This window comes from Anolis sagrei, chromosome 2 (assembly GCF_037176765.1).
Source record: "Anolis sagrei isolate rAnoSag1 chromosome 2, rAnoSag1.mat, whole genome shotgun sequence".
Classification (NCBI taxonomy): Eukaryota; Metazoa; Chordata; class Lepidosauria; order Squamata; family Dactyloidae; genus Anolis; species Anolis sagrei.
The window spans coordinates 264,502,070-264,522,265 of record NC_090022.1 but is presented as its reverse complement, the minus strand read 5'-3'; the positions used below and the strand labels follow the sequence as shown (position 1 = coordinate 264,522,265).

The following is a 20,196-nucleotide window of genomic DNA, read 5'->3' as shown; positions in this document are numbered from 1 at the left end:
TCTCAGTTCCAACAGACCTCACTACCTCTGAGGATGCTTGCCATAGATGCAGGCGAAACGTCAGGAGAGAATGCCTCTAGAACATGGCCATATAGCCCAAAAAAACTACAACAACCCACTACTCTCCTGAATTCCTGGTCCAACACTTAAGCCATTACTCCATCTTGGCTTTCATGAAGCTACCATTAACTTACAGGATTTCTGAAATGTTACTTTAATAAAATGTTAACAATCCATTCTTGGGAGTAAAATTAATTCATAAAAGAACTTTGCCCCCAAATTAATGTAGTCGGCTATGTATTTATTTTTAAAAAGCATGAGATATCAACTTTGAAGTATCCATGAAATGCAGGGCAGCTTCTACACCTTGTTGCACCGTAGACTATATTTGAGGACTAAGTGATAACCAACAATTGTTACTCTATTAATGGAAGGTCTCCATCCATAGAACAGAGAGGGAGGGAGCAATGTTTAGTGATTCATTCTTCCCTTTAGAATCCTTTGCCAACTTCTAAAACAAGTGAAGATGATTTACTGGACCCTCCAGAGCAAATGAGAGGGACACACAAGACAGAAGGGGAACAATTGTTTGCATTTCTGACAGACGACTTCTTTGGCAGGAATAAACTAATTGGATATCAAACTCTCAAGTTATTGTATTTTTCAGACTCCCATATAATTTTTGGACCAAAATATTGTGAGGATTTGAAAAAGGACGCCATGATATGGTGGGTTAACTGGAGAGGCATGTGTCAGCAGCTCATTTGCTGAGCATGCAGGAGCCAGAGTTCTGATTGGCTACTGCCTCTGGCTAGCTGCTGAGACCAACGGTTCTAACTGTCATTTTGCCATTTTCTCACTTTGGACAGTGAAGAGATAGTGCTGGCTGCAAACTATCTTGAATACTGATCATTTTATAGCATGAGGCATATTTCAAAGACTATTTTAAAAGACTGTTTTATCCCTCTGTTCTCTGTCTGAATTCAAAGAGAATGAAATATATATTGTAACCCTGTCTGAACTTTTGAACAAAATTAATTTATTTTTTTACAATATTTCTATCCCGTTCCTTCTCAGCCCCTGAAAGGGGACTCAGGTCAGCTTACATTTGGCAGCAATTCGATGCCACTACATATAACACAGCAATATAATAACAATTAAAACAATAAGTGAAACATTCATTAAAATGCTAGAGTGACTTTTATTATACTGCAGAATATATCTTGGTTTAAATACTGTGGTAAAGTTTCTGCTTATTCTGCTTATTCACATTTACCAAGTCTCAGAAATATACTGGGTATATATGTACGTGTGTGTGTGTGTGGATAGAGAGATAGATACACATGCATATCTTACCATATTCTATTCTATGGGAAAATCTTTAAAAATTCCCCCTCTGTGACAGCACTTCAGTTCTATAAGGTTATAAATGAGTAACTGCAGATATATTAAGTATTTCAATCAATTTCAGAGGATCAGCTATTAAGCCTTCCAAAAGGAAATGTGCAGAGAAATTAAAGCTGAGCAAAAAGCTGTAATTTGAATTTTTGTTTTAACGATGAAAGAAGTGAATGATCTCATCTGAGTGTTCTCAGAAAAACATTATCTGCTAACTTTTCACCCATATTTTTTCCTACAGTTAGCAACAATTATTATCATAACAAGAACTACAGGCTATAAATAACAGTGCTGCAGCTGTGCTTCCTCCACTTTGAAGTATTTTTAAAAGGAGATCATAAAAAGCATGTTTGAAAACACTGGGTGATTATAGGTATATGCGAATAACCAGACCAAGGGGCTTTCCACACAGCCCTATATCTCAGAATATCAAGGTAGAAAATCCCACATTATCTGAATGTGGACTCAAATAACCCAGTTCAAAGCATATATTGTGGGATTTTCTGCCTTGATATTCTGGGATAGAGGGCTGTATGGAAGGGCACCAAGAGGTTTCTAGCAACTGAGGGTACTCCAGCACAACTATATAACCCATAATATCAAGGCAGATAGTCCATAATATCTGTTTTGAACTGGGTTATCTATCTGAGACTACACTGTCATATAATCCAGTTCAATGTGGATTTTATACAGCTGTGTGGAAGGAGCCTGAGGTGCCTTTTTCTACGTGTTTTACTCTTCTCACAATACCGTTCCAAGAGGTGGAAGACTGACATTGTTCTAAAGCCAATGAATCTGGTCTTCATTTCCTAGGGCTTCATTGTCTAAGCAGAAAATTCTGCATGGCTATGCTATGAATATCTACTACATCTTTGGACTACACAACGAACCAACCCTAGTTGGCTGTTGTAAATTAATTATGGATGTTTGTTCAGATTTTATGTCATAGAATTTTGCTGTCTACATGTAGTTTAATTTATTGATGTTAGCTCTTAATGTTACTTTCATAGGTGGGTTTTTTTTTACCTGGATTGTAGGTCAATATCTGTGTGTGTTTTATGGAGGCATTGAATGTTTGCCATTGTATGTTGGAATCCCTTGGGGAGATAGGGTGGAATACAAATAAAGTTTTATTATTATAAAACTGGAGATGGGTAGAGCCAGAAGGAGAGAAGTAGCTGAGGCAGCCATTTTTACAGCAGTTAGGAATTTGGTGGGGAAGAAGACAGTCAGAAGCTTTGAAGGGGGAAGGAAGGAAGGAAGGAAGGAAGGAAGGAAGGAAGGAAGGAAGGAAGGAAGAGTTTGGGAACTGTTTGTGGTTTAAGGATACCTCTTTGAGGGTAATAATTAATAGGCCTCTATAGTGATTAGAGCGCTGTGGAAGGAAGGGAAATTCAAAAAGTTTAAAAGACCCTGTTTGGGTTTTCTCTGTGTGTGTAACTTTAAGAAACTCAAGATATAAGTACCATCCTCTATAAGAAGTAAAGCCTGACAAGTTATTTGAGACCATTATGCATACTGACTGTTCAAAATAAACAACATTCTCCTGTTTCATCTCAACTGAAGTCTTTGTGTGGCTTCTTAAACATTCCAGTGAAGGAGGTGGCCTATTAAAATAATGAATTGGTGGCAGAAATAGAAACCTTTAATAATAATAAGAGATAACAAAGACAAAATATAGAATACAGTGGTGGCTTCCCACTGTTTAGGTTTGTGTGAGTGAGGGTGTGCGTGTGCTCTGGTTCCCTCACGGCCTTGTCATTTTGTCCTTTGTTCTCCATCTTGTGTGTGTGGTGGTGTCTTGTGGTAAGTTCTGCCTTCCACCCCGCCTCCCCCCCAATCCATTGTTGCATTGTTCATTTACATCACCAGAAAGATCCAAGGATGTTGAATCAAAGCAAGTGCCGAGACAGATGTGGAGTAACTGGAAGGAGGGAGGGAAGAGTAAAGGAAGGGGGATAAGAAAGGAAATGGAAGAAGGATAAGCTCTGTTTGACTTGTCTGAGTGTCTGAAATAAAGGAGGCACTGGAAGTATTCCAAACAGCTGTGTGAGTCTTGTTTGAAGTAAACAACTGACGAATTGATGATCATGCTTATCATGTCCCCCTGCCTATGGAGGACGCTGGATTATCTCACATGAACTCAGCAGAATCACAGAATAATAAGAGTTGGAAGAGACCACATGGGCCATCCAGTGCAAACCCCATGCCATGAAGGAAAAGCACAATCAAAGCACCCCTAACAGATAGCCATCCAGCCTCTGTTTAACAGATAGCCATCCAGCCTCCATGGAAAGAGCTTCCACCACACTCTGAGGCAGAGAGTTCTACAGCTGATAACATAGATGAAGCCAGAACAGAATATAGGGAGACTATTATTTTCCTTGCTTCAAACAATATGCTTCTATTAATGTAGGCTATGGTAGCATTTGTGTTTTGCTGTATCACACAGCTGGTTCATGTTCAAGTTATCACCAACAATTTGACAGGATCTGTTCTTGACAAACATATGCTGGTTCCAACTAATCACTAAATCTCCATCAAGATATTTGAAAATAGACTGATGTATAATCGTTTGTAATACACTTCCTGGAACTGGGGGGTGGTCAGGATTTTCTTTTTTCCTTTTTTTGAATCAATGTTTAACCATTTCTTTAACTGCTCATCTCTTCCTATCAAGATGTCTCGCAAATGATATTAGCTTATTTTGCAATGTTGCACAAACTTACTGAATGTGTGTTGATAATTTCTTCAATTGAGATATATATCACTGGCTTGCTAAGTGTCACCATATCAGAATATTCATCAATGTTGAATTTTTCTTCAGGCTCAGGAACAACACATGCTGCTTGAAAAAAATTCCTAAGGGAGAAACATACATTTGTAATTTTATGGTAAGAAATGAGTTGTAGCAATATCCAATAACACAAGCCCAAGCATCACAGTGACTTCAATCTTAAGCGTACACACTCCATTTTCTGCATTATTCAAAAACAAACTAGCCAATGCCAACATTTAACATTTCAAGCGAGACTGTCTCAATCCTTGGAATATGAAGCCATTGTTAGCATAAAAAGAAACTGAACAGGTGCCAACTGAGCTGATATTCCATTTTATGGGAAGTTATATAAATATGACATCAATGAAGTTATTTCAGACAGCTGTTATTAACATTGCAGTTTATTTTGACTCAAGTGAACGTTTGCAAAGTGACGACACCACCCAGACTGCAAATTTATTTGGGTCAAAGACCATCGTTTTTTCAAAACATTTTGGCAAGCTAACCAAGCACCATTTACTACTATTGTCTGAAGAAATAGAAAAAAATGAGTACTGTAAATATGCTTTTCCTACTATAGCATACAGTTTTCTATAGCATAAATTATGCAGTTATTCCCCCTGAGATGAACACAATCTGTCATTACAAGAACTACCAAGACATGCATGTTAGGTGGGAAGTCTGCGAGCAGGTGAATGCACATGGCTAGTTCATCTGGTGGTGCAGTGGGCTGAATTGCAGAGCCACTAAACTTGCTGACCAAAAGGCTGGCGGTTCAAATCCGGGAAGCGGGGTGAGCTCCCAGTGTTAGACACAGCTTCTGCCAACCCAGCAGTTCGAAATCATGCAAATGTGAGTAGATCAACAGATACCGCTCCGGAGGGAAGGTAATGGCGCTCCATGTAGTTATGCTGGCCACATGACCTTGGAGGTGTCTATGGACAATGCTGGCTCTTCAGCTTTGAAATGGAGAAGAGCACCACCCCCCAGAGTTGGACACAACTAGACTTAATCTCAAGGGGAAACCTTTACCTTTACCTAGTTGTAATATTAATAAGGAAATGATCTGGGTAATAGAAAAGGCTTTTACCTATAGAAAAAAATAATCTAAAATATAATTTAAATCTAAAATTTCAGAAAACTGGCACCTCAGGTATGTTTCTGTCTCATAATTTACTGGGTATTTATTTCAGTACGTACCTAAATTTCTCATATGTTTGAGAGAGGTAACTGTTCATGGATGAGAGATGTGCGTTTTCCCCTTCAAAGAGGTTATTTGAGGCAGCATGTTGAAGGACTTTGGCCACACAACCCAAATTCCTCCTCTGTTCAGAATGGATCTGGCCTCCTGCCGTCATGTCAATTATGTCAAATCCATCAGGTGCAACAATCGCTGGATTCATAAACCGGTAATAGAGGAGATTTCCAACAATCTATAAAGGGAAAAGTTTTTTTTTTTAAAAAAATCCTTGTGTTCAAAAAGTTTATTCATGGACCATATTTCCATGTCATGGTGAACCAAAGTTCTTAGAAATTAGCTCATAATGAATGAATAATCATGCTGGTACATGCTGCTTAATAGCTCTGGCTTGGCTCCCTTCTCAGGAAGAATAATGCAATGAGCTAGGCTGTGGTTTATCTGGCACGATAGTTAAACCAAGATCTTTAACTTGTTGTTCTTTTAACACGCCAGTGTCAGAAACCACGAATACTTCTTATTTATCTGATCTCCCACAATCCAGAAAGCCCAGTGATAACATCATATCCGAATCACAGAATTAGTCTTGTTTCTATGCACCAGCATGCCCCTGCATCTCTCTCTTTCACTTACAACAACTGTCATTTGAATGTAGCTAGAGTTTTGGTCCAGAGATAGTATTTCTTAACTAATGTATATATTAGCTGCAGAATAGACTATACAGATAGGAAAGGGGGAAATCCATTAATATAGTAATGGCCTTACAAAATCAAACCTATGATTCATACTTATCACTAATATTATTAAAATCAGTTTAATAATATTGGAAACAGGGAAAAGTCCTTTTCTAGGATGCACTTCTGAAGATCTTGCTTGATTAGGGGATTCTTATCATTGGAGCCACATGGTGCAATGGGTTAAACCCTTGTGTGGACTGAACTGCTGACCTAAAGGTTGGCGGTTTGAATCCGGGGAGTGGGATGAGCTCTCATCTGTCAGCTCCAGCTTCTCACATGGGGATATGAGAGAAGCTTCCCACAGGATGGTAAAACATTCGGGCGTCCCTTGGGCAACGTCCTTGCAGATGGCTGATTCTCTCACAACAGAAGCGACTTGCAGTTTCTCAAGTCACTTCTGACATGACTAAAAAAAGGGGGGGATTCTTTAGACCTTAGCTATTTCCTTTTAAGTTCAGACCCAGAGTGTTATTGTATCTGAGTTGTTCAGTGCTGCTACTAAAAATCAAAAAGCGAGATTATTGAAGATCAGTTCAAATGCCTTTCAGGTTTCACTAACATCCTGATTTTAAGTATCCTTATATTTTGAAGTTATGCCTTTTGAGTTCAATAAGATTTTATCCTCAGTGAAAATGTAAAATTTTAAAGCCTTGTATCTTATGCCAATACTCTGACCATCAGGAAAAGAGTATTTATGCACAGAGTTCAATGTTCACTGGTGCTAAGAAGTTACTGATAAGGACACTGGCTTTCAGTTGCTTATCACTCAACATGGACATTTCCTCCAGGAGAACTTGCCAATTTGGTATCACACTTTCCAACCAAAATAGAAAATGCAAGTAACAAGCAGGAGCAAGTCATGCCTAAAGAGGCAAGTCTGATTATGGAAGAATGGGATGATATGCCAAACCGAGTTATATAGCAACTGATAAATAAGTACAACTTGAGATAATGTTGGGTCAGCTCCAGGCTGATTGTATCTACTCTGCTTTTGATTTTTGTTTTGGATTCACTTGAATCCAACATATACCAGACAGAGCCAGGCACAAATGATACACACTTACAAATAAAGGAGAAGGAATATCCTGGCATATTATCTTTAGTTTTTAGAAAATGAATCCTGGGGGTATAATTTGTATACATATGGATATAAATGAAAGCAATATAGATGTTTATCCTCCACACCCTTATTTAAACAGTTTGAATGGTGGTAGACTTTGGCCTCTTTGAGCGCCAAAAAGTAGAAACAGCACCTTAAGCACCTAGAACTGCACTAGAAAGTCAAGTGCTTTAGTAACTCAAGACTGAATACAATTTCATATTCCCACCTTTTAATGAAGTGGTCCTCAACCTGTGTGACCCCCAGGTGTTTTGGCCTACAACTCCCAGAAATCCCAGCCAGTTAAGCTGGTAAGCTGTTAAGATTTCTGGGAGTTGAAGGCCAAAACATCTGGAGACCTACAGGTTGAGAACCACTGTTTTGAAGCATTTTCAAACAACTAAGATGTATCTATATGCTCCAGTGCATCTATGATTAGTTATAAATAGTTTAAAGAAATATTCTCATGTAAATGAAATGTGAAGTTTAATATCTAATCTTAAGGCAGAAGCTTATAACAATTAGACCCTCCTAATGTTGCTGGACTGCCACTCCCATCATCGCGCACTATTGTCTATTTTGGCTACAGTTGATAAGTACTACAGTGCAAAAACAACTGAAAAGCCACAAATTGGCTACTCCTGAATCAGGCATTCATGCATCCTTTATACTAGCCCTGGAACTCATCTTAACCCTGCCACCAGCACAGGAATTGACACCAGCCATTAAAGCCTGTGCTCTAAGAGATACAATGAGAACATTCCATCTAAGTTGTCACATCTTCAAGCGCACCAATGAGCAAACAGAGATACTTCTTTTTTATCACCTGCTGACCTACCCTGTTCCCTAAAGCAAGGCACTTTCTCCACATAATTAGAAAGATGTTGACAAATCACCCTCACAAATCTACCTTTAATAGCTCATCTTCTGTTGCATCTGGAAATTTCTCATGGAGCGAGTTCTTCAGAACTTTGGCTATATATCTCAATCCATAACTACATGAAATAGATGAAAAAAGAAAATAATGGAGAGAGGATGAAAAACAACTAATTCAAGTCAACCCAAGGAAACTCAAAACAAAGCATTGCATTTGTTTTTACAAACTTTGGAACTAAACAAAACAAGATGGCACTAAAACCATATGTTAACACAAAAGAGAAAGATACATTATGAATGCTAATAACATATCTGAATTTGAGGATGCAGGGGAATACCCCCCTCTGCTGGTGAAGTGCCACTGTAGATCAAAGCATGCTTAAGCGCATTCTTGCATTTTTCCAATAATTCTTCCACAAAGTTTCACCAAAGTTCTACTTGGATCCCAGACTTACGGCATTAAGTTTAGAGATGAGAATATGGAAGTGAGGACTTTATCAGTTACTGCTCTAAGGCTCTGAATTGATGTCTCCAATCGATTCACCACTTCAGGATGCGTCAATGCTTGTTCTGTTGTTACATCATAAGGTAGTTTGCTACATAAAAGAAATAATTAAAAAAGAGGAAGAAATAAAGACACCTGTGCAGAGCACAAGAATGTTGCATTTTTAAAAAGTTCAATACAAAGTTGGTGAAGCTGGGGACACTTGCACGGACCCCTGGCCATTGACCTGTGGTGTCCCACAAGGTTCCATTCTATGTTGTATGTTATCACACGCTGTTCATAAACTTTACTTCCATATCTGAATATCAATCACATGCTTATAATCCATAGTACAAAGGCTAGAATGTCTTGGACTAAGATTATGGATGGCATGACTTACATATGAAATGTAATGTTTTTAAATGTTTTTAGTATATCTTAATTTTAATTTAATTTTAATTTTCAATATTTTGGAATTGTATGTGTTTTAAGGCATTGAAAAATTGCCTCTATGTAAGCCACCATGAGTCCCCTTCGAGGTAGAGGAAGGCATGAAAAAAATAATAATACTAAGCTCTGACTGAAAGCAGTGGAAAACAGCCAGAAATAGCAAGTTTATGTGTATTAAGATATGTAAATGATAATAATTTGTACTTAACGTCAAAATTAACTGATTGATTGAATAAGGTAGATAAGCATGTACACGTCAAAAATATTGGTACCCGATTATATCTGATTTACCATGGTTTGCTTTTCTGTTATGTACCATAATAAAAATAAACAGTTTTAACAAAAAAAAAAAAGAGGTAGAGAAAGGCAGGGTATAAATAGTGTAAATAAACTTTAACATTTCATTTTCTCATTTAGATGCCAATTGTTTCAGTGTGCAAGGTGATCTATCCAGCCAAAAGTAAGAAACATACTTAATAATAACTAACTTCCTTTTTTTTTTGGAGAATCCAGCTTACTTTTAATTTATACAAAATATGTCATGCATAATATATCACAGCTTGAGCTTCTGGGCAGAGAGCGCCCGCTTCTTGGGCTTCCGCTGGCTTTTCTTGGCTTCTCCGATTTGCATTTTCACTTGATCTTGGAACTGGGAGAAGAACGCCTTGGAGGACTTCAAAGCCATGTCTTTGCCGTCATCCTTGAGCAGTGAAGTCTGGCCTTCCTTGGTCAGCTTTTTCAGCTCAGCCACCGAAGCCTTCTTGGTGAACCTGGGGTTTTCCTCCACCTTCTTCTCCAGGAGCTTCTGGCGCTTCTTCTTCTCTCGCAACTTGATCTGCCTCGCCAGCTTCTTCTTCTTCCACTCCCGCTTTTTGTCCGTGGAGCTCTTCTCGGCAACGGCTTTCACATCCCCACCTTTGTTCTTCTCTTTTTCTTTCTGAGAAGAGACTCGAATTGCTATTCCTACGTCTCTCTAGGAACTTCCAGGTCCGGCAACAACACTTCTATATTCAGATTATATTCAGATTATATTCACATAACTAACTTCCTAACAGCCTAAGCTGTTAACCCTGACCCTAATATTTGGGATATTTGCTCCTTCCTCCCACTAATAAATAATTAAAAATTACACTCTGTTTTATCTACCTCTGCAGATATACCTACCTAGCTTCTCCAGTTTGCATTTCCAGTTGATTTACCCAGGCCTTGTATACTTCCACAGGGCTTGTGTTGATCACTAGAGATTTGTCATCCATTATCTCTTTCACCACAGGTGCCAACAGCTGGCGTAGAGTATTCTGTCCCCGAGCACCTCGGTTAAAGCTGACCACCATCTTGATGACAGTCGGATTTCCTGTGACAATATCTTGAATCTGGTCTACTTTGGAACTGCAATAAAATAATAATCACACTTCAGCTCTAGTTGAAGACAATCAAAGCAATATTGGCACCATCTGAATATAGCAGTTTGTTCTCTCCACTGTGATTTCTTTAAAAAAAATCCATGATTTTGCAACACTATACTAGTCAATTTAAAAAAATTACTAAAATGAAGAAATGGCACTTGAAACAGAAATATTGAACAATCCCAATATCTGTGGGGAATATGTTCCCAGACTTAGCGCAGAAATATGACAATACAAAAAATGATGAACCTTACGGAAATGAACAACTTTCAGTGGAAACATATTACAGAATCTCTAGTATTTCTAGGTCATTCAGAATGATTATTATATGGTCAACTTTTGCAAGAAGCATACTACATACAGAATTGTACTGGAAGAACTAGAAAATATCTAGAGAGAACACATTATTTAGATGTGAGTAAGATTGCAGATAATGGTACCATGGATTGTATTGTACGGTATGTTATTTTTAAGGATATTTTACTTAATCAGTCAAGATAAAGAAAAGTACGATAAAACAGAAAAACCTAAGAGGAAGTTTTCCCTCTTTTAATATACGCACTGTATCTCTTCTTCTAGAGCAGTTTTAAACAGCTTCAGAAGCAAGTATTCCTCTCGTGGATTAGAAGCATAGTTGTACAAAGTGAAAATAACTGTATCCATAAACTTGGTAGATTTATTCTGGGGCATCTGGAAAATCAACTTCGCCAGGTAAGTTGGATTAGTCTATGAAAAATAATAATAATAATACATTAATAAAAATATATACTTTCCTACTACTTGATTTATAAGCACAAATAAATCAAAACCATCTAGATGAGTACTAATTCACACTTAATAATGACTGAATGCTGCCTGAATAAGTGCCACAGTGAAGAACAGACAAAATTACCATCTGCCAACTGCAAAAGGCCACCCTACTGGGATCTGCACACATTATTCACTGATACATCACATAGTCCTAGACACTTAGGAAGTGTCTGACTACAACAACCAGCATAATGATCTTGTTTGCTGTGTACTAATCTTGTTTTGTTTCATATAATAATAATAATAATAATAATAATAATAATAACAACAACAACTTTATTTATATACTGCCCTATCTCCCCAGAGGGCAGATTCCAACAAGAAATTGTAAACATTCAATGCCAGAATACACGAACAAAGAGAAATAAACGCACACACACCCCAATACTAAAAGAAAATTCACAACTATAACAAAATTAATATTATAACAGATAAACAAAAATTAAGTAATAACATAACCAATCAACCACTGAATATAGCATTTTAACTCTTGTCTGGCAAAAGGTAAGAGCTTCATTTGTCCCAGGAGAACCTAAAAGCAGCACTGACACCCTCTAATCTCTCTTCTGTGGTGCTACTTCTGGCCTTTTGAAATGTCTTGGCAGGAGAATGGTGGTAAAAGTGGCCAGGGGGAACAAACCTCCTGAGGTGAGACTGGTACTTTCCCCCTCTCCATGGAATGACCCATATCTTATCTATCTTGTAATCTGCTAATCTACATCACTCTACCCTGGTCAGTTAAGGATGGAAGCCTCTTTAAACAGGAAATTCTTTGCTAGCCAGCAAAAGGACAGCAGAGAATGGGGTCATCCTTAAAAGGGAATAACCACTGCGAAGGCTCCCTCCCCATGTCCTCACCAGCTGAGCCCGAGAAAACCTTTCTCTGAAAGTCACTAGACTTGGGCAAGCTTATATGAGGAAATAGGGCTTTCAGGATAGCATATATCAAAGCCATATAGGGCTCTATGGCTCAAAACAAGTACTATGAATTGTGCCCAGAAATGGACCAACAGTCAGTGAAACTGTTTCAAAAGGAGAACATGCACATGGATGAAAGCATTAAGATGAAATCTTACTATGGAAGTATCACAGCTATCTTTGTAGTTCATAGGAACAAACTCAGGCTACCTTTAAAGTGTTATTCTCAAACTCCTAGCTTGTTAGTCATCCAAGGGGCCACCTCCACTGGTTTTGCAACAATGATCCCACAATTTCCCAAAGAATGGTGCTTGATAAGTTTCTCAAAATACTCCATGCCATCCAGATAAGCACACCAGCTGCCCACATCACTCCTGTTAGAATCTCTTTGCCATCATTATTCAGCTCTGGTCCAAGATCCCCTGCTTTCTACTATTTTAATATTTTCCCATGTATCACTGTGTTACTTCAAAAAAGCTCTCAAATTCCAGAAATCCCAAAAAAACTGTCATATTCTCCATTCCTGGTGGACTAAACTTCCTCTTTTCCCAATCTCATTATCTAAAGAATGATATATCTTCATGATGGCAAACTACAGATTAACCAGAATCCTTGTCATCTGTCCTCTTAATTTCAAGGATTTCAAGAAAAAAGACTAGCCTGGAAAGAGACAGATGTGCTATTTGTGTGGAATGTATTAAGAAAGCCATGGATCAGTGATGAACCTTTTAGGCTTTGAACTGGATCTTAAACTTCCAAGTATACTAAGACCCCAAAGATACCTCAGAGTATGAGATACTGCAAGAATGGAGAGGTAAGGGAGGCTGTATGGTAGGGGAAACAAACTAGGTGCTTCCATGTAGTTTTGGCTCATTTTCTTCTCCTTTGCCATCTCAACTGGATGGGTCAATGCCTCCTGGCAGCATGTTTTCAAAGGGTGCAAGGCACTGTTACAGATAGGAGTGGGCGGGAGAGTTCTCTTTCCCTGTAAAGTTTTGTATTACTTGTGGTCTTTAGACTTCAATCCTTATGTACTGACAGAATGATTTTAATGTTGTTGTTTTTTTCATTCAAGATAAGTATGGCCATCATTAAAGATCATCACACAGCTAAACACCAAGAAACAAAATAAAGGAACATGGGGAAAATACAACTGACTGTAATCATCACAAACTAAAAGAGAAACTTGAATCCTGGATATATATTTTTTTTAAAAAAGAAGAGTAACAATGAAAGCAAAGCAGGATAACAACACAGAAAATAGTACACTGTAACAAAGAGTTTTTATTCCACAGAGTAAAAATGAGAATTTGACATCCTCTAGAATGCAAATTATACAACGAACTAAGCTGGACTTTCAGCTATTGGACACTTACCTGCAGAAGATAAAACAAATGTTGATAGGCCTCCAGTTTTTTTCTCCTCTCTTTGCTCAGGCCTTTGATGCCTTGCTTGTCCCCAGTTACCATCTCTTCCATCTGATTTTTGCTTTTTTTGTTCAGCTTCTTGCTGTGTGATATGACATCCTGTCAAGGCGAAGGAGAGCTATAATTCAACAGCTATCTTAAAAGTTTGTGAACATTAGACATCGGGCATTTGGGGTAACTGAAATTCTCCCCTACAACCAGATAAACTTTCCTATCTTTCTGTGTAAACAGAACATGAAAATTGAATGTTTTTGGACTACAAATCCCTGAAATTTTCCAGCTAGAATCTTTCAGATTCAGGAAGTTGTAGCCCAAAAAAGCAACATTACCAAGTTTTGTGTTTCAGTTAATATGGCATGATCCCAGAACTATGAAACCCATATCCATGGTTTTACTTACCCTGTGTTTGAGGAAAACTGTCTATCATAAAATTGCATGACCCTCCATGCAATTTTATGATATGCTTTCTCAGTAGTTACTAGGGTTGCATTGGAAGACCTAGAAAGTTCTGAAAGAGCATATCTCCCATAGGAATCTCTGGATCCTCCAACACAACTCTATGGGATTCTGGGCCATAAGTGAGGTAATTTAGTGGAGTCTAGTTGTATCCATAGTTTCACATAACCATAGTTTGATAATAAATCCCTCATAAATGCAGGAGACTTACTGTATTATAAAAAAAAGTTCATACTATGGGTAAAAGTAATTAAACAATGAACTAACATCTAAAATACTGGCACTGAGTTAATACATAGAGCCCAGTTAAAATGTCAGCCATAGACACTCAACAGAGTTGAAGGTGGCAAACACAGATTGTGGAATGAAGAAGAGGAAGTATCACATCATTAATTATCATTTAAGGGGAAAGTAGCAAGCAACATGCCTTAAATTTACCAAATCAGCAAGTCTCATCCAAGTTGACTAACCTGTAATGTTATTCTATTTTTTACCAGCAATCCTATCTTGATATCCATAAGATTCAGATCTTTTTCTAGTTGTTGACTAGATCGGATATTTGTGACCACCTCTTCCCTTAACCTGGTTACTTCCAGCTCTTCTTGGAAGTCCAAATCACTCTGATCCATGAGGTAGGCAAATTTGCGCAGGACATTCAAAGGAGGGTTTTCAGAACCCGCTATAAGTCAAATAAAGAAACAAGAAATTACATTTAATAACTTTAGACATTTCAATTCTAAACAAATTCCACAAAACTATTGCAACACTTAGTGCTGCTATTTTTAAGACACCCAGCTGTGCACTTATGCAGCTTTCCAGATGTTGCTGGACTGAAATTTCAGCATCCCTAACCAGTGTAGTCAATGGTGAAGTATGTTGGGAGTTGCAGTCCAACAAATCTGGAGACCATATAATTCCCCTCTGTCTTAGAACATACTGTACATAAAACTATTATTTTGCACTTACTCAATATTCTGTAGTCTTCCCTAGCTTTGTTCGCTTTAAGGAAGGCTTGAATCTTCACAATTTCGTCATTCTGAAAGAGGCCAAAACAATGCATTTTCAGACATTACCACACAAGAAACGGCCTGGCTGCAATTATTCTTTATGTACACAGAGTACAAACTAAATCACCAACTTTCTTCCCCCCACACCAACTCTTTGACCTCAAGGAGAAAATGTCTGATCTGTAGAAATGTTTTCCTCTGGTCAAATGGAAAGCAGCAAGAACCTACTAATGAACAAGGAAGAAATATGAAAAGTAAACATCTTACATGATCTTTGAAATATTGCAGACGTTTCTTGTATGCTCTTCTTGCTAACCACATTTTAACCCATGCCTGGATCTAAAGGTAAAAGGAAGGAAGAGATACTTAAAAACTATAGTTAAATTTTTTGCTGATTTTTAAAGATATTAGTTTTAAATAACATGTGTACAAATCATCTGTAAGACAAGCATTTCAGGCAGGGGCTCCTTAGAGCAACTGTTTCATTTTATTTCAGGGCTCAGTTTCTATACATTATGTCTATACTGTACTCATTTTAATTTGTAAGCTGCCTTTAGTCCCAATTTTGGAAAACAGTCTCAAGTACAAACAAACATACTAAGATGCAATTGATATATTGGATATAATCTGAACATATATATATATATATATATACACACACATCAATTGAATGGATGAACAAACAATGCATCCAGGGTTGTCAAAGGCTTTTATGGCTGGAATCACTGGGTTGCTGTGAGTTTTTCTGGGCTGAATGGTCATGTTCCACCCACATCTATGGCAGGCATCCTCAGAGGTTGTGGGGATGCAGTGTGCATACATTAAGAATACCTACTTAAGTCTACAGAAAAGGTAGACTATGAAAAAAGGTATATAAGATATGCAACACTAATGCTTAACAATAGTGTCAGTGTTCGCTCTTCTATGAAATGCATACAATAGTAGAAATTTCTCTACAGTTTTCAGTCACCACTATCATTCAGTCAACTCTTTCTGGAGTTCCAAGCCCAAAATACATTTTAAACAGTTTCCTTATGGTTGAAGGCACCAGAAGACAACTAAGATAAATCAGCACAGCAGTTTTTCAAACATATGGGGCACTTACCTTAGTAATAGATGCAACGTTTCTTTGCAGCATTTCAAGTCTTTCAGAATAGATTTTCCTTTGCTTATATCCTTTCCAGCATGCCTGTTTTATTTTTTCAGATGCAAAATATTAAAAATATGATCAATTCTAAAATATTTTCTAAATCTACTTAAGAGTACTTTTTGGCAAAAGACATTTTTTAAAAAGAATTTATTAAATATATAATGGATCCTCCGGTGGCGCAATGGTGAAACCCTTGTGCCGGCAGGACTGCTGACCGAAAGGTCAGTGGTTTGAAACTGGGGAGCAGGGTGAATTTCCGTCTGTCAGCTTTAGCTCCCCATGTGGGGATATGAGAGAAATCTCCCACAGGATGGTGAAACATCAAACATCCGGGCATCCCCTGGACAACATCCATACAGACGGCAAATTCTCTCACACCAGAAGCGACTTGCAGTTTCTCAAGTCACTCCTGACATGTATTTTTTATGATGATTTAATTTTCTAAATAAAATATCAGCACTCAAAGCTTTCTTCATAAATAAATAATAATAATATTTAGATCAAATTCTGAATTGTTTCAAAAGAGGACCAGCATTAATAACACAGCAACTGTTAAACAAGGTAATGTAATATTATATGTTTTGTCAAGGTGTTCTAATGTTAATCCTTAAACCATCATATAGGCACAGAAAGAATGCAAGGCTGCAACAGTGACCCTGGTCTATCAAGACCAAGACTACTGTAGGGCCTGCCAACATGACTACAAGGAAATGACAACAAACTGCATATGACAGGACTGATTATGTACATGGTTTCTCTTGTAGAAATCAAAGAAGGCATAAGCACATCTCAATTGTGTGCATAAATAACAGGTTTGTTCACTACACAGGAATTATTTTCCAGTTTATATGTGCTTATTATAATATTGTGCACAAACGGGACACTTGGGTATTTCCTCTCATCATCAAAAATGTAGCAAGACATTCTCCAAAGTTATCTAAAATAATTTTCAGGCTATTGTTCATCAACATCCAGGTGCAGCAAAGAATTTTCACTAAATAATGATACCTGAAGTTTTATCACTGATGGCTCCTGGGTTTGAAGATATGCTTTTCTTTCCTTGTATTTTCTTCTGATGAGGAACCCTCTTGCTCTAGCCTGCAGTTGAATGATCAGGTCCTCATTTGCAAACCACAACTGTTCTCTGTTGTAATCTGATGTGATCTGATTAACAATATTCTAAGAGAGGAAAAGAGAATGCAATGGTTGGAGCAAAGCATAAAGAGCCATGCAAAAGTCAGTTGCAGTAGCTTACTATACGTCCTACTAGCCAAAGTCTACCCTCACAATGCCATCATCTCACTTCAATTAAGTTGTAAAATGGCTTCTGAGATTCATGTTGCTTCACAATGGAATAGTACAAGGCTTAAAACTGCACTGATTATGTGGGCTCCACATAAGCATTCATAATATCTTACTTATTTTTAAAATGCTGTCAAGTGTCTTGAGCAATGTACTCGACAACAACATGGTTCACCAATGTATAAAACAAGTTTCCTTCTTGTCACTGAAATAACAAGTTCAACAGAAGCTACATATGTTGCGCCTGTTGCAATCTTTAGCTGTTTCGAAAGACATTAACAATTTGAGGGAATAATGAAATATACCATAAAGGTATGTTTTGCAAGTTACTTCATAAAATCCCTGGTCCTCAAAATAGCAGAATCCGCCTATTTCCTATATAAATTTATTCCTGCCATATATAGTAACTAGTTGCCTAGAACTACTAGCATTTACTCAGCCCCCTTCCACACAGCTGAATAAAACCCCACATCATCTGCTTTGTACTGGAATATATGGCACTGTGGACTCAAATAACCCAGTTCAAAGCAGATATTATAGGATTGATATTCTGGGTTATATGGCTCTGTGGAAGGGCCATTAGTAACCATTTTCTCCAGTATTCAAATTTGGGCATATCTAATATTTGTGCCAAATTTGGTCCAGTGAATGAAAATACTTCCAGCATATCAGATATTTACATTACAATTCATAACAGTAGCAAAATTACAGTTATGAAGTAGCAATGAAAATAATTTTATGGTTAGGAGTTACCATAACATGAGGAACTGTATTAAAGGTCACGGCATTTGGAAGGTTGCGAACCACTGCTCTAGGAGTTGTTTAGCCTTGCTCTAAAGCAGTGGTTCTCAACCTGTGGGTCCCCAGATGTTTTGACCTTCAACGCCCAGAAATCCTAACAGCTGGTAAACTAGCTGGGATTTCTGGGAGTTGTAGGCCAAAACACCTGGGGACCCACAGGTTGAGAACCACTGCTCTAAAGGAAACACATTCTCATCCACTCCAGATTACTGGTGTGCTTGGATAAGAATTATTTAAGTAACTTCCTTTGACAAAAGAAAAGAAATATAGAAGGAAATTAAGAAAGAAGGAAGCTATACATGTTCTCCAGAGGTAGGGGACATTTTCAGTGTTTTTGTCCTCTTGGGATAAAATAAACTGAAAGGACCCCTGGTCCTGCTCCCTGAAAAAAACAGACTTGGAGAGCCACAGTGTGCCTACTCAATTAAGATGAAATATTAGATGTAAAGCCTACTGTGTGATTCAAGTTGAATGAATATAACCACATTTGAAATTGGAAAATCACCCCAACTCCAGGCTTTATCCCTTCTGCTTAAAAATAAAAGAAAAAAAAACAAACAAAAACAACAACAAAAACTTCCGAACAGCCCATGTTTTCAACATTCTACCTTAATCTCTTCACCAGTCAGCCAAGATGTTTTGGGGACAATTCCTTCAGGAGGAATACAGGTGCCTGTTCCAGTTTCCACATTGTAGTAATAATTATAGAGGCCTTGCATTAAAATGTTGATCCAAGGGCCTTCATCTGGATCTATAAGTGTTAAAAGGAAATATGATTATATTACATAACTAATATAACCATAGATAGTTTTTTTTCTACTCCTTTAACACCAGGAGTAAATCAATGTATTAAGTAATCTTAATACATTGATTTCTGTATCTTCAGAGAGGAAAGCATCAATTGATATGCAAACATTACAAACACTACAGCATAAGCAGATCAAAAGAACGAATCAGTTTTGAAACAGAGGTAAATGAACAGCTAATGTATGTATGTATGTATGTATGTTTGCATGCATGTTACAGCTGAGGTACACAATTTTGCTGAGTTCAGGGGCCAGTTTCAAGTCCCTTTCCACCCCAGGTCATGCTATAGTCACCACTTCAAGTAGAAACATGAGAGACTCCCCCCTGGGCACACAGAAAACTGGGCGACTTGGAAGGCGCTGAACAGACTGCGCTCTGGCACTACGAAATGCAGAGCCAACCTTCAGAAATGGGGCTACAAAGTGGAATCCACAACATGCGAATGTGGAGAAGAGCAAACCACAGATCACCTGCTGTAATGCAAACTGAGCCCCACCACATGCACAATGGAGGACCTTCTTGCAGCAACACCAGAGGCACTCCAAGTGGCCAGCTACTGGTCAAAGGACATTTAATCAACTACCAAGCTTGCAAACTTTGCGTTTTCTCTGTTTGTTTGTTTGTTTGTTTTTGTTAAAAAATGTAATACAACTGTCTGGTTGCTCCTGACACGATAAATAAATAAATAGGTAGAAACATAATGACATGGTTACATTTTTAAAACTTCAAATAATCTCCAGCCTTTGTCTATGCAGTATGGGTGGCTTTTATAATCATCATCATCTTTATTTCTATTCCGGTCTATCTCCCCGAAGGGACTCAAGGTGAATTCCAAATATAAAAGGCAAACATTCAATGCCCAAATACAACAGCATCCTCATTATTTGCACCAACTGCTAATGAAAGACTCAAAAGCTAATAGCCTTTATATAACATATTTTATTTCCAAGAATTCCTGGAACTTACATTTCGTTCTTCACTTGGTCTGCTTTTTAGAAGAGACTTTGTGACCTAAACTAGAAGCTATTTTACAGGAGCAGTGTCTATTGAGCATTAATATAGTTTTTTTCTTTTCTCTTCTCTTAGTCCCA

At 37.8% G+C, this 20,196-nt stretch overlaps 1 protein-coding gene across 2 annotated transcripts in view; it reads right to left on the bottom strand.

Moving 5' to 3' along the window:
• Positions 1 to 20,196, bottom strand: part of IQGAP2 (IQ motif containing GTPase activating protein 2) — a 181,941-nt gene that overhangs the window by 14,002 nt on the left and 147,743 nt on the right. For both annotated transcript variants that reach the window (XM_060761637.2, XM_060761638.2), the window contains 13 exons: positions 18,907 to 19,049; positions 17,204 to 17,374; positions 16,151 to 16,234; positions 15,313 to 15,384; positions 15,005 to 15,074; positions 14,509 to 14,717; positions 13,532 to 13,681; positions 10,990 to 11,153; positions 10,186 to 10,410; positions 8,543 to 8,683; positions 8,122 to 8,206; positions 5,378 to 5,610; positions 4,128 to 4,260 (listed from right to left, as the gene is read on the bottom strand). In XM_060761637.2, coding sequence (XP_060617620.2) covers positions 4,128 to 4,260; positions 5,378 to 5,610; positions 8,122 to 8,206; positions 8,543 to 8,683; positions 10,186 to 10,410; positions 10,990 to 11,153; positions 13,532 to 13,681; positions 14,509 to 14,717; positions 15,005 to 15,074; positions 15,313 to 15,384; positions 16,151 to 16,234; positions 17,204 to 17,374; positions 18,907 to 19,049 — 1,880 coding nt within the window. The remainder of the gene's footprint in view (positions 1 to 4,127; positions 4,261 to 5,377; positions 5,611 to 8,121; positions 8,207 to 8,542; positions 8,684 to 10,185; positions 10,411 to 10,989; positions 11,154 to 13,531; positions 13,682 to 14,508; positions 14,718 to 15,004; positions 15,075 to 15,312; positions 15,385 to 16,150; positions 16,235 to 17,203; positions 17,375 to 18,906; positions 19,050 to 20,196) is intronic.